Genomic DNA, 15,191 nt, shown 5'->3' on the forward strand with positions numbered 1-15,191 from the left:
TGCCAGTTTTGCAAAATTTGAGACAGTTACCATTTGCAATCCATGCTGATGGGTCACAGGAGTTAAAATGACTAGAAGCAGACAGTATCATTGAGTGAATCAACTCATCACTGTGGATATCAAATCCAGTCATGAACAACGCAAAAATGGCAAACTTAGACCATGTTTCGAACTTAAGGTGGTCAACAAAGCAATCACTCCAGTCAAGTATCCACTTCCTACAATCCAGGAACTATCAGCATCATTTCATGACTACACAGTCTTTATGAAGCTTGACATATGACAGATCCATCTTCAGTTATCACTAGAGGAGCAAAGTTGATATTCTACACCTTCTGTTACTCATGAAGGTGTGTTTCAGTGCCGCAGAATGTCCTAGGTTCAACATCTAGTACATTCCAGAAGATAATTTCTTCAGATGTTGAGGGATCACTCAATTTAATTGATGTTATCATCCATGGAAAGGATTAAAGCAGATTAAACTCTTGCTTGGTACCAACACCAAGTATGACAACACCAAGTGGAACATGCGATGCTTGATAGTGAGCAGACCAGGGTATTTTGAGGACAATAATTATGAGGATACATTTCCTTTCCTGATGGGTGACTAACTTTGATCATCCAATTTATTGAGTTGATCACATAGAACCACAACCTCAAATATGTAGATCTCAGCATAGCCACTGGAGACTTTCATATCTCAAGAGCTATTTCTGTTCTTAGAGAAAATGGACAAGCTGAACTCTAAGAAATGACTTGTTATATATATGTTTGCTGTTTAGGATGGTTTAATTTAAAATAAGGTCTTTAGTTTTACAAGTAGGAAAAGAGGTAGTATTCAATTGTTCTGTGTACATGGTTACGTGAGTCTGTTTACCACAAATGCTCACTGTGCTTGATTGGTTAAACCTGGGTGTGGACTCAGAGAAAAATAAACAAATCTGTAGAAAGAGCTGGAAGCTAGAGCTGAAGCATGGAGCAGACATTTTAAAGTGCTGTAAGTAAAACCTCTTACACACAGAGAAACTAGTATCATCTCTGCACAGATTCAAGATATAAAATATACAATGACATGCACCCTAGACAACTAGAAGAACCATAGATTGTTTAAAGTCAGTAGTGATTTGGAAGGCTGTGTGTGTCAAATGAGATTTAAGGAATTAAACTGTGATCAAGACAAGGTCTATGAGACAAAAACAAAAGCTGCTGGAAAAACTCAGCAGGTCTAACAGCATCTGTGGAGAGGGAGACAGAGTTAACGTTTCAAGTCCGTATGACTCTTCATCAGAACTAAAGAGGAATAAGAAATGTGGTGAAATATAAGCTGTTTAAAGGGGTGGGAATGGTGGAGCTGGATAGATGGCCAGTGATAGGTGGAGGCAAAGGAGGGATTGCCAAAGATGTAATAAACAAAAGGTCAAAGGGGTGTTGACGGTGGTGATTAGCTAAAGGATGTGCTTATGGTGACATTAAGGGTAGAAAGCAGGATTTCTATTTCTCTTTAGTTCTGGTGAAGAGTCATACGGACTCGAAACGTTAACTCTGTCTTTCTCTCCACAGAGGCTGTCAGACCTGCTGAGTTTTTCCAGCAATTTCTGTTTTTGTTTCAGATTTCCAGCATCTACAGTATTTTGCTTTTATCTTATGGTCTATGAGACAATGGTTACAAACATCGTGTGTGTGTGTGTGTGTGTGTGTGTAGGTGTGTGGGTGTGTGATAGCTAGACCATTTACAGTTGCCACAGAAAACTCAATCATTTTCATCTAAGTTATCTTGGCACGACCACAAAAGTTTGATGGTGGCACAAGATTAACAGAATAGGAATATGTGGAGTCATGCTTTTGCTGCCCAACATTGAGACCTTCAAATGATACATGATCTGTGAAAAGCCACATAAGGATGGCATTTTAGTTGCCTCCTGCATTAATATAATGATGTTTCTGTGGTCAGGCGCTACCTGAACATTAATTCAACTGGAAGTCTTTTTAGGCCATCAAGAACTCTGAGGCTTTATGGTAATAAAAATGACCTGGACTCTTGGCAACACAGCTAGCTGGCAAATGTGCTCTATTGAGCTGAAGCTCCCTTTCAACGTGGAGAAATAATGAAACATTGATCAAGCATACTCTCGATGTTAGAGCATATTGAAGACCAGCTGATCTGTTTGATTTCCCCTGTGGGGACTCGGAATGGTGACTTAGCCCAAAGACTGAAATAATGCTGATCTGTAGGTGTATGCAAGTCAGTCTACAACCAGATGGCATTTTTCCCTTTTGACATGTACGGGTTGATGTGATGCAATTCCTAGAGACCGGCAGCTGTGGACACAATACACCAATTGTCGCCACATCTGCATTTGGTGACAACCCCTCCCCTCCCCACCCCCCTGCGCCCCATTAATTTGCCATCCTTATCTAAATCATGCTACGTTGGTGCAGAGGGATGTTCCGCCTTCACCACTTTATACGGTGCGATTGCAAATAGCAGCTGCAATCAATACAAATGCAGGAATGTACTGACAACATTTCCACTAAATTGGAAAAATATCCCTCTTCTCAAATAATTCATGGCATAAATGCAAACAAAAATAAAACAGGGAGAATATTGCTGATTCATTGACTTGAAATCTTTAAGAATTCCATTTGAGCAGGCAGGCCACAAGAATTGTCATTCACCAACTTTGTACAAATTATCTCAACATCAAGGACAGGTTCTGCCTAAAAACCAGCAAACCCAGCAAAGTAAATAAAGCCCTTGTATTTTTTTCAAACATGCAATGAGGCTTTGACTGGTATGTAGTACGATCACTCACACAGCTCAAAAATAGTCTTCACCCTGAGCTCCCCTATGGCTTTGACCCTTTTGGGTTGGGTTATTAAGTCTGACTGTATGTCCCAGTGTTGCCCCCAGCCAGGCTCACTGCTGAGAGAGAGGCTTTGTAAAACGAGCCCTTATTTTATATAAAAATAGATGGCACAAGGGCATTTGGACTTGGAAAGGTCGCATATTTCTCCTTGCTTCTGGAGGGTGCAAAAAAAAATTTCTAGGATTGTGAAATATCACAAGTAAGAAATGATTTAATCTATCCACAATTTAGCCAATCATATTCAATACAGATACATATTAAGAAGCAGAAGAACAAAGTATGCAAATACAATAGTTATATGCTTTGTTCAGAGTCACACATGGTGATGCTGTTCCTGACCCCAGCTGTGTCAAATTACAATTAACACAAATTGGGGTCAGTGTGGGTTTAATTAACACTCATCTAAAGAGTGCTGAAACAAATCCTCAAGTAAATGGCACATCTATTATGGATTCTATTTGATCTCCTTACAGCAGTAACAAGTGAAGTTTAATACATCACTAGTTGCACATTGAATTAAACCCCCAACGGTGAAGTTAATAATAAATTCACACCTGACAGTTCCAAAGCTTTGGACAATTCCAGGGTTCATAGTTATCAAAAAGCCAAGTGAAGGTCCAGAGATTTGATCACACCTAATTTTTGCATATTTTATGACATTTCCCATTGGAAAGGTTCAGTGCACTGCAAATGAACCCACAAATTTACACAAGATAAAGCCATTGTATGATTTTTTAATTATGTCTTTTAGCAAATTTATCTTTTGTGGACCCTATTGATCTCAGAAGCATATACATTCTTCAAAATGTTTCATGGCTAAGAGGTCGTTAATATGATATTTCACTTGATTTTCTTGTTCAGAGCAACCTTTGTAGCCAAATGCATTTGGTGGCAATGTTTTATGTACAAGACTCATTTAACAACTAGAATTATTTTATAAACACTGAATGTACTCAATTCTTCTCACTAATGTATCTCTTTGATCTGTCCATGTTGCTGTTTTGTCTCAATGACTCTTTTTTCTTATCATTTCTGCTTGCTGCACATCTTCCTGGGCTTATTTCTGTCTAACTGATGAGGCTTGCTCGCCCAGACTTTTAAAACCTCTTTCACGGGATGTGGACATCATTGGTTAAGCCACCATTTGTTATCCATTACAAAAACAGAATTAACTGGAAAAACTCAGCAGGTCTGGCAGCATCGGCGGAAAAGAAAAGAGTTGATGTTTCGAGTCCTCATGACCCTTCGGGCGGTGGGGGTGGAAGGGGGTGTAGCACGATTGTAACGTGATTACATTGGATAAAGACTTGAGGGAGGTGTAGTATAAGGGTATCTGCCAAAGCAACGGTTAATGCAGGGCTGGGAAACAGTACTGCCCATAATGTGATGTAAAGAGACACATAACCTGAGACTAGGGTCAGCTGTGGACTGGACAGAGACCTGGTTAGAAGCAAGCACGGAGTTCACTCATAGCTTCGGCTATACCCTGTATATGTACAAAGTTACGTGTTATCAACAAACGCTTAATATTCAACCATTCAAGAGTCAGAGCCACTTCATGAGACCCACTGAACATACAACATAGAGCTGCTGTATTTGTACAGTAGATGCAAGCTAAATTCAATACAGCAAGTTAGAATAGTCTGGAGTGATTCAAAGATCCTGTTTTGGAGCCAACTAAGATACATGCTTATTTAATTAAGCCTTGATTCAGATACAGGGAGCTTTTTATCTCTCAGAAATTTTGCTGATGTGCTAAGTGTTAGTTAGTGTCACTTAATCTCTCTGGCACTGAAAATAAACCATCACAAGTGTGGAGTCTCATTCCTTCAGGAATCAACTGCTGTTGGAGATTTCAAAACTGTAAGAGCTTATATGTAATTTTATAAACCTTTTCTTTTCTGTCTCTTTTTCTATTTTTCTTAATCCAAACCTTCATTCCTTTCTATTTCTCTTTCTGTACGTGATTTGACATTGAATTCTCCCACTCTATTTTAGACTTCCTTCTTGGTCCTTGCACTGTTAGTTTTACAATTGTTCAATCTGATTGGTTAAAGAGATACACAGCTGTTTGTCCTGTCCCAGTCTGCCTCGCTGTGCCAGTACCAACCTGCACTTTCAGTAACTGTCCTTGCAAAATAACTTTAAGGACTTAAGAGGACAAGCAGGTCCCTGTCGATGCCTTGATATAGCAAAATCCTGGCCACTATTTTCACTAGGCTATACCTTTTGAACTGTTTAAAACAACTAGCAGTTTTTTTTAGCTCTTAAATTATGCATATCTATTCTACAGTACAATATAAATTCTGCAAGAAATAAAACCTCTGATGGAGTAGAGGAGCAAAGGGATGTGGGAGTACAAATGCATAAATCACTAAAAGTAGGGAAGCAGGTTGATAAATCTATATTAAAGCAAACCAAGCACTAGGGCCGATTTCACGAGAGGTAAAATTAAAAAGTAGAGAGGTTATGCCAAATTTCCATTAAGTCTTAGACGACACATGGGGGAGAATTTGGTGGGGGGGGTTGTGTGGGAGCAGGTATGTGCACAGACGATCACCGCCTGTGATCGGCTGGGTGCCGCTATTTTACCTGGGTGGGCCAATTAAGGCCCAACCAGCGTGACACCCACCTGGAAGCGCTGGGCGCTCCCTTTCGGGCTGGGGGTGGGGGGGTGGAACTGTGGGGTTTCCTGAGTCGGGGCACAGGGCTGCCTCAGGGGAGATTAGTTTAAGTTTAAAAAATTTTAATAAAGGAAAAATAATTTTTTTTCAATATGTGAAACTGTCATATGAGCTGGAACATGTCTGAGAATTTTAATAACATTATTTTCAAACACTTTAAAAACGCTTCATGAAACCTTGTCCCGCCCGTGGATGAGGTCCCATGAGAAATGCGAAGGCCGCCTGGGATCTTTGCCTGCCCCCCCACCCACCCCGCCAACCTTAAGGTTGGACGGGCAGCTCAGTTTATTGTTTTAATTGAGAGTTAACTGGCCTTAACAGGCCTTTTACAGTTTGGCGGGAGCACAGCCAACTTGGGTGCGCGCCCGCTGCACTGGAAACTCTGAATGACGTCGGGAGGCACACCCAACATCACCGTGTGTCCTTTCACCCCCGCTCGCTGAGTGTTGGAGTACCGAGTACAGATCTGGTCGCCTCGCCATGTTATAAAAGGCACTAGAGAGGGGGCGGTTTGCAAAAAAGATTTATAATTGAAAGTCAGAATTGAACTATTTTGTTGCAGCACAGTTTTTATGAAATCCAGTTCTCTTTGGGTAATTATTTACCTGAAAATATTTTCTTTTGATTAAAACAAAAACAGAACAAGATAGAAAGTTTCCTTTAATATTGTGGGGAAAGGTGTTTCTTGAATGTCGTAGAAATGTTAATACTCATGTGTGTTGTGAACTTGAACTATCATTAGAACAAATTGATATTTCTCCATACATGCCAATTTTCAGTCAATATCCTAAATATGTATATTCTCTGTGACGATTGCAAAGGAAAACACTGAAGGTGGCAGCATGATGGTTGTAGAAAATATATGTGAAATGAGCTCTGATTGTTTTGAACCTAGGGCACGATAACTTTGTGATAAGAAAATCCTGTCCTCTTGTTTATATTGAGCAGAGTTCAGCCTTTTTTGTACGAGAAGCTTTTTATGAGGCAACACAAAGTGTACAGAATACCACAAGTAGCACTAAAACGACACTTTATGGGCTGTACGCAGAGAAAGAAACGCTTTCTATTCCCAATGGAGGAGATGTTATATCTCTAGCCAGTGTCACGTGTCTTGACTAGGCTGCTTGGTCTAGGAGCCGGGTGCAGGGAATAATCCCGGCTGCAGAAGGTCTATCCAGGCTTGTCTAACCTGCAGCCCCCTCTATGTGGCCCTCGGATGGGTTGGGGAAAATTCCGGTCAGGCGGGTCAGTGAGTTTTGGAGATTTCGGCAGGGTCGACTCCAATCGCAGCCTGTTTCTCTCCCTCAGGATTGAGCCTATCAGCAGCAAACATAGGACAGAAACAGACTGTGATTGGAGGAGCAGCGAACACCGGCAGCTGTGAGTATGTGTCTGTGTGTGTGAGTGTGAGTGTGTGAGTGTGAGTGTGTGAGTGTGAGTGTGTGAGTGTGAGTGTGAGTGTGTGAGTGTGAGTGTGTGAGTGCGAGTGTGTGAGTGTGAGTGTGAGTGTGAGTGTGTGAGTGTGTGAGTGTGTGTGTGTGTGTGTGAGTGTGAGTGTGTGAGTGTGTGTGTGTGAGTGTGTGAGTGAGTGTGTGAGTGTTCTCTCAGGGTTCTCATTCACTCTCACCCCCACACGCCAACAGGCACTCTCACCCTTTCTCACAGGGGGTGAGGGTGAGTGAGTGAGCACCCTGATTCTGGGGCTGAGCTGGGCACACACTCACTCGAATGGTCATCTTTATTTCCCATTTTCTGCATTATCAGTTTATTGCTGTGATTTGTTTTTTTGCCCAGCAAGATGTTTCTTTTCATACATCAGCTTTTTTTTTTCCAAAACTGATGTTTAATGTTGTGCCAAATCCTTATCTTTCTGAAACTTGCTGATCAGCTCCCATGAATGTGAGCAAAATTGAAACCTGCCCCCTCCCCATGTGAAAAGGTTGGACAAGCCTGGTCTAGGCTCAAGGCCCACCTGGCAATGGGCCTCAGGCTTCACTTACACCAACCAGCTGACTTGCTGAGCTTGTATTTGCCTTCAAAACAGGCACAGTATCTTCAAAATTCTAGGCCATTATTGATCTCTTGACCTCTGTTCTACTAACCTCTTCAGCTCTTTCCAGAAAGGTTAATTCTTTCTGTTCTTGAAAATTATTTTATTAAGAAGTTGGGGTCATTTATATTTGGTGCCAGGGTTACAAATCATTCTTTTTTAATGAGTCAGTTTGAGCGGCTGAATTGTCAATGAGTTCAATGACTGCGAACCTAATCTGCAAAGTCTAAAACAAAGGCAGCTTTGCCCTTTCTCCAATGCTTGAAGCCAACATCATGAGGACAATAAACCAAAATCAGATTTAAGTATCTCCAGGAATTGTGCAAGTGAAACACTCAAATCACAGTTGGAAGCGGAGGCTCCAGATAACGCGTTGATTAAAATTAAATTAGATTCGGTGTAAATCACGTTGCAAAGTAATGACATGTTTTCTGGATTATAGAGTGATCTGGTTATGGAAACTGCTTTTCTAAATAGGAAATTGAAATTCTATTCTGGAAAAGTTCAGCAGGTTCTGCAATGAGGTGTTCAGAAGAATCTGAGCAGTGCTGCAGCATGTCTGACAGGAGGTAAGGCCATGTTTCAGTTCACAGAAGACTATTGGTGGTCCTAAATATCCCTGCTCTATGCTGCATAGTAAGAGCAAGTGTCCTTACAGGAAATGGCACAGGTCAGTGTCTACTGACTGAGACCCCAAGAAAACAGATCCTCATGGACTGTGACAGGTTGGGCTGCTATAACCTGCAGGAATCATTTTTGGCATCTTGTTTGCTGGGACCATTTTGGTCCTTGGCTTGAGCGCATAATCCAGGCTGACACTTAAGTGTGACATTATAGATCAATGAATCGAGGCCCCACTTGCTCGTGGCACTATTCAGAGAAGAACAGGAAAGTTCTCCCGGTGTCGTGGCCAATATGTATCCCTCAGACACTATAAAACACAGATTATCCGGTAATTATTTCATTATTCTTTGCAGAAAATTGTTGTGTGTTTCCCTGCATTCCAGTAGTGACTGCACTTAACATTATCTGGCTGCAAAACAGTTTGGGACACCCTGACATCATGAAAGATACCGTACAAATGCACGTTCGTTCTTGTAACCCTCGGCATGATTTCTTTTGTATCATAAGGAATGGGAGCAGGGATAGACCCTATGGCCCTTTGAGCCTGCTTCCCCATTCAATATGATCACAGCTGATCTTCTGCCTCAACTTCACCTTTCCACAAAATCCAACAATCTCTCAAGGACCTTAGTACCATTTGTAAGGCGTGGAAACATTGTGTCGTTCTGCTATACGTACGCTGTTTTGCTTTGTGAGAAAAGCCATATTAAAGATGTTGAAACATTGTCAGCTTGGGGCAGGTGCGCCTCACCTTGGCATGTTTGATTTCCTGGGTGAACAACCTGGGTTGGCTGCCCGACACATATACCTCAGTTTCCTCCCAATTAACCCGGATACAAGAACAGGAAAATCTGTCCTCCTATCTGATGCCTCATTTTTTTATATATATATATGTAAAGAGTTGCAAGTATTCCTATGAAACAGAAAAATTCAAAGCCTTAAAAAAGAAACACTGGGAACCCTTAATTGGAAAGAAATATGATCTATAATGTCACACTTAAGTGTCAGCCTGGATTATGCGCTCAAGCCAAGGACCAAAATGGTCCCAGCAAACAAGATGCCAAAAATGATTCCTGCAAGTTATAGCAGCCCAACCTGTCACAGTCCGTGGGGATCTGTTTTCTTGGGGGTCTGAGTCAGTAGACACTGATCTGTGCCATTACACACAATTACATAGGATTTACAGGACAGAAAGAGGCAGTTAGGCCCAACTGGTATATCCTGGCGTTGATGTTTCTCCTCCATCCTGCTTCACCAGCATATCCTTCTACTGGACCAACATAGGTTAGAGAGGATGGTTTTTACAATAAGGGGAAGTAGAATTTGTTGATTATATATGATATTTGCACAGCTGCACGTTAATCTCCCTAGGTTTCTTGTTACAAGTATTTTAATCTTCAGTAGCTAAGCAATACTGCAACAGAGATTCACTGACCTGGAAGGAAAGTAGATATTGGGTTTTTTGACAGATAATGAAGATAACATATTTAAGCTGTACTAACATGATGAAGCAGCAGTTGTAAATAAACAATAATTTAACTGCACTTGTCGGTTAACTGTAGAAATTTCCTCCAACTAAATATTGGGAAGCCCAGAAGCTTCTGTCCCCTAGATCCCAACTCCACTCCTGTCCCTGGCAACTGCCTGAGCCTAAAGGTTTGCAACCTTGGTGTCATGTATGACCATGTGATGAGCTCTGGACAACATATCTGTGCCATCATTAAAACCAGTTCTGACGAAAGGTCACAGACCTGAAATGTTAACTTTGTTTTCTCTCTACAGATGCTGCCTGACCTTCTGGCATTTTCTGTTTTTATTTTGGTTCCATCACTACACCTGCCTGTTTCTTCCTCCATAACATTGCTGATGCCATCCCCTGCCACAGCTCAGCTGCGGATGAAACCCGAATCCACGCCTTCATTTCCTCTAGACCTGAATATTCCAATGGAGGAGGAGGAGGAGGCAGGAATCAGGAGGCATGTTCAATTCTGGGTCACTAACCTGTCCCCTGATGGGGAATAGTAAGTGGCAACAATTTTGGCCGAATCAGGGAATTAATTGGCTAAGCGACATGTCTGCCATGGAAACAGATTATCTGAATATTCAAGTATGGAAGTGCTCTGGAATGTTTTCAAAGGTGTTGTGATGAGTTCCTAGATTTGCCAGAGCGTGTTCCCATATTATCACAGAGAGGGCAGCCAAGTAGATGACCGGTGCACACAAAAATTGCAACAGGTATGGGTCAACAGTGGCATTGACTCTGCAGTAGAACAGGGAGATAGCGCAGAGCCTGTGGACTTACGAACAAATACAAATTAGGAGCAGGAGTAGGCCACTCAGCCCCTCGAGCCTGCTCCGCCATTCAATAAGATTATAACTGATCTGAATGTAACCTCAACCCCACATTCCTGCCTATCCCTGATAACCTTTCACCCCTTGTTAATCAAAAATCTATCTAGCTCTGCCTTAAAAATATTCAAATAATCTGTTTCCATGGCCTTTGAGAAAGAGAGTTCCAGAGACTCACTAACCTCAGAGAAAACATTCTCCTCACCTCTCTTAAATGAGCAATCCCTTATTTTTAAACAGTGACCCCTAGTTCTAGATTCTCCCACAAGAGGAAACATCCTCTCTACATCCACCCTGTCAACACCCCTCAGGATCTTAATGGTTTCAGTTAAGCCACCTCTTACTCTTCTAAATTCCAGTGGATACAGGCCAAAACTGTCCAACCTTTCTCATAAGATAACCTGTCCATTCCTGGTATTAGTCTAGTAAACCTTCTCTTCTAATGCATTTACATCTTTCCTTAAATAAGGAGACCAGTACTGTACATGGTGCTCCAGATGTGGTCTCACCAGTGCCCTGTAAAACTGAAGCATAATCTCAATTCCCCTCACAATAATTGATAACGTTCTATTAGGCTTCCTGATTACTTGCTTTCTCTGCATACTATCCTTTTGTGACTCATGCACTAGGACACCCAGATCCCTCTGAATCCCAGAGCTCTGCAACCTCACACCATTTAGATAATAAGCTTCTTTTTTATTCTTCCTGCCAAAATGAACAATTTCACATTTGCCCACATTATACTTTATTTGCCAGATCTTTGCCCACTCACTAAACCTATCTCTGTCACTTTGTAGCCTCCTTATGAGCTCTTCACAATTTACTTTCCTACCTACCTTTCTGTCATCAGCAAATTTAGCAACAATCCCTTCAATCCCTTCATCAAAACCATTTATATAAATTGTAAAAAGTTGAAGCCCCAGCACTGATCCCTGTGGCACTCCACACATCACATCCTGCCAACCAGAAAATGACCCATTTATGCCAACTCTCTGCTTCCTGTTAATCTTCTATTCATGCCGATATGTTTCTCCTTACTAGGCTTTTATTTTCTGCAATAACCTTCAAATGCCTTCTTGAAATCTAAGTACAGTACACCCACCAGTTCCCCTTTATCCACAACACATGTGACTCCTTCAAAGGACTCCAATAAATTGGTTAAACATGATAGCCCTTTCACAAAACCATGCTGACTCTGCCTGATTGCCCTGAATTTTTATAAGTGCTTTACTACAACATCTTTAATAATAGATTCTAACATTTTCCCTATGACAGGTGTTAGGCTGACAGGCCTGTAGATTCCTGCTTTCTGTCTCCCTTTCTCTTTGAATAAAGGAGTTACATTTGCTATTTTCCAATCTAATGGAACCATCCCCGAATCTAGGGAATTTTGGAAAATTAAAACCAGTGCATCAACTATCTCACTTCTTTCACGGCCTTAAGGTGGAGTCCATCTAGAGCTGGGGATTTGTCAAACTGCAGTCTCAACAATTTGCTCAAGAACTGCTCAAGCCTTCTGCCAACTTGTGACGCTGACACGGGGCTGTTTGGCAGGCCAGCCAATGCACATGACAACTCAGTGCGTATGCCCATCTTCATTCCCCTGTATTAGCCTCATTAATGTTGCCATCTGAGCACTCGGCATCAGAAGTTATCTGCGACCATGTCCTCCTTTCACTCTGGTCTGACTGCAGGCCACACATGCCCAGGTGATTCACCACATGCTGATTCTGACCCTGTACTTGCCTCTAAGGTATGTGTAATGCCTGTATCTGAACTGGTGCCTGCAAGTCTTAGGTCAAGCGATGATTGGTACACGATTGGTTTAAACATAGGCAGTTTAAATGGTGGGGACTGTATGAGCCAATTTTACTGATCATGTCTCAACTGGCGTACATTTTTTCTGACTAAAGGCATCATAAACCAATGTAAGGAATCACATAATAAAAATTTCACATTGTAGCACTACTTAGCTACTGGGTTGTGTTGGGGGAGGAAGAGAGGAAGGGGTCATAAGTACAGATGGTAATTTTATTTAAAATAAACTATAGCTAGCTGGGGGAGTACTTTACATTAAATAAAGTCCCTTCAGTTTAACTTCCCTTTAATTTGGTCCATTAACAGATCAGATTCATTGTATAATGAAAAGAAATTGAAATACACAGCAGGAAAATCATTATAGTAAATCACAATTCTTTGCAGTATTTTAAAGGTTAGCTGTTGCTGAGACACTTCAAGTTACTAGTAAAAAAGTTAAGAAAAACATGCGAATGGGCTACTAAAAATAGACTTAAATTACTAAATTAACTAGCTCTGTATCTCAAGTGCATTACTGTTTGCAGGCAGTCAGTTGTACTACCAATACCAACACCCTTAACAAAGAACACATAATAATGGATTTAAAGGAAATTCTAAGAGGCAGTACAATTCAATATGAAGCATTTCTCCCTCAAATCCAGTTTGAAAAAGAAATCATCTTGTAGTGCTTTAACTTGTAAGAAAAACGTCTTTTTTATTTCTGTTGCCTCCTAATGAGCTGCCATTTTTGATCACACAATTATAAAAGCTATTCATCTAATGTCAGCTATAATGCCGATTAGCATGCACCTCCATAAAGTGTAGCGTAGATCAATATCTTTTAATGTCTTGAGTATAAGTAAGGTGTCAGTGATTGACACACACCAATACCAAGTGTTACTAAATTTCCTAATACAGCCAACACCTGACCATCATTGCCACATTATGTGTGAAGATACTGAGGAAGGAAGATAAAATCAGAATGATAGTCCTCCCTGGATTACCCTCAGGTAATTTCTAGCAGTTTACTCAAAGCTACTGTCTGACAACTGGCTATTAGACCATTCTACTTAACCCAGAAAAAAGGGGAAAATCCCCCAGACTATCCCCCAAAATAAAAAACACTACAGAAAATAACATATCTTTTGTAAAATTGGTCTTCAAGCCCATTTCATCTCAGGTTAAGGCATTTTTAATTGTTGTTCATATGTATGTCAGCTCTATCTCACCATCACCTCTCTTGACCCTCCACTATCTCTGATTTGTCACATTGCTTGTCCGACAGCCCATCTTGGATGAGCAGAAATTTCATCCAATTAATTACTGAGAAGACTGAAGCCATTGTCTTTGGTCGCTGCCACAAACTCTGTACCCCGGCCACCGGTTTCATCCCTCTCCCCAGCAACTGTCTGAGGCTGAACCAGACCATTGTTAGCATAGCTTGTTGCGTTTGGCCACAAAGTGAGTTTCCAACCACATATGTGCTCCATCACCATGATCTACTACTGCCTGTACTTCCATCTCATATCATCACCCAATGCTATGCTCATCTGCTGCTGAAACAGTCATCCAGGCTTTTTTACTTCAAGATGAGACTATTCCAATGCTTTCCTGGCCAGTGTCCCATCTTGCACCCTAGAAAAACATGTGCTCATTTAAAACCCTGCTACCCTACCTTAACTCATACCAGATCCTGATCACCTATCACCCCTATGTTCATTGACCTACATTGGCTCCTGCTTCAGCAACATCTCAACTTTAAAATTCTCACACTTGTTAAAAGTCTCTCCATGGCCTTGGCTCTCACTATCTTTGTAACCTCCCCCAGCCCTACAAACCTTTGTGATCTCTGCGCTCCTCCAATTCTGGCATCTGGCAGATCCCCAACTTTAATTGGTCCACCATTCAGATGCCTGTTCCCGTGGCTCTAGAATTCACTCTCTAAATCTCTACAATTCTCTCCCTAAATCTCTCCACTCTCTCCTCCCTTAAGATGCTCCTTAAAATCTACCGTCATGACCCTTTTAGTCATCTATCCTTATACCTCCTTCTGTGGTTCTATGTCAAATTTTGATTGAAAACACTCTTGTGAAGAGCCTTGGGACATTTTGATGCATCAAAGGCACTACATACATACATTTGTTGTCTTCATCTTGCCCTCCCCTCTCCTGAAGAATGCAATGCTATAGGCAGTGGTACTCCAATACTTTACCATCTGGGTGGGCCTCAAGAATAAATGACAATCAGCTACTAGATGACAAGAGCACAACTGACATCCGGGCATATGCACTTTGAGCAGGAATCACTGAATAGCAATTGGGAGGGGGAAACCAGGAGGATTTTCCTCTAGGCCAGGAGCACTGAGGTCAATTGTAACACCCATTGCAACACTGGCTACGATCAGTTAACTTAGCACAGACTGGAAATTGAAGTTGGAAACTTGCTACTATTTACGGCTGTGTTACACATTGGATAAACTTGCAAAGCAACTATAGTTAATGTACTTGTCAATTTATGAATTATATAAAGTACATTATAATGGTTAGCTTTCTATAGAATTAATCTTTTATCTACGAGTAGACCATGGTTTACTCACTGTTTTGTCAGGAGTTAAGCTTGCTGAGAAACACATTGTACCTTCTGCTCCAATTTCCCCATTGAAAATTGCAGCTTTCCCTGAAATAACAAAAGGAGCAGATTTAATGAAGCAATTGAAAGGTATGAGTAACCTACGAAATATTAGGAATGCTAGTTAGTTCTATCATGCACAGAACATTACTGACAAGCACTTTACAAGTATAATTATAGAATTCAATCTCA

General features: G+C 41.2%; 1 protein-coding gene across 1 annotated transcript in view; it reads right to left on the minus strand.

Annotated features, from left to right (window-relative positions):
• The window catches only part of LOC121281538, a 185,314-nt gene that overhangs the window by 30,542 nt on the left and 139,581 nt on the right, over nucleotides 1–15,191 (minus strand). The window contains exon 31 of the mRNA XM_041194487.1: nucleotides 14,968–15,047. Coding sequence (XP_041050421.1) covers nucleotides 14,968–15,047 — 80 coding nt within the window. The remainder of the gene's footprint in view (nucleotides 1–14,967; nucleotides 15,048–15,191) is intronic.

The sequence above is a fragment of the Carcharodon carcharias genome, chromosome 8 (assembly GCF_017639515.1).
Source record: "Carcharodon carcharias isolate sCarCar2 chromosome 8, sCarCar2.pri, whole genome shotgun sequence".
In the NCBI taxonomy this organism is placed as follows: domain Eukaryota; kingdom Metazoa; phylum Chordata; class Chondrichthyes; order Lamniformes; family Lamnidae; genus Carcharodon; species Carcharodon carcharias.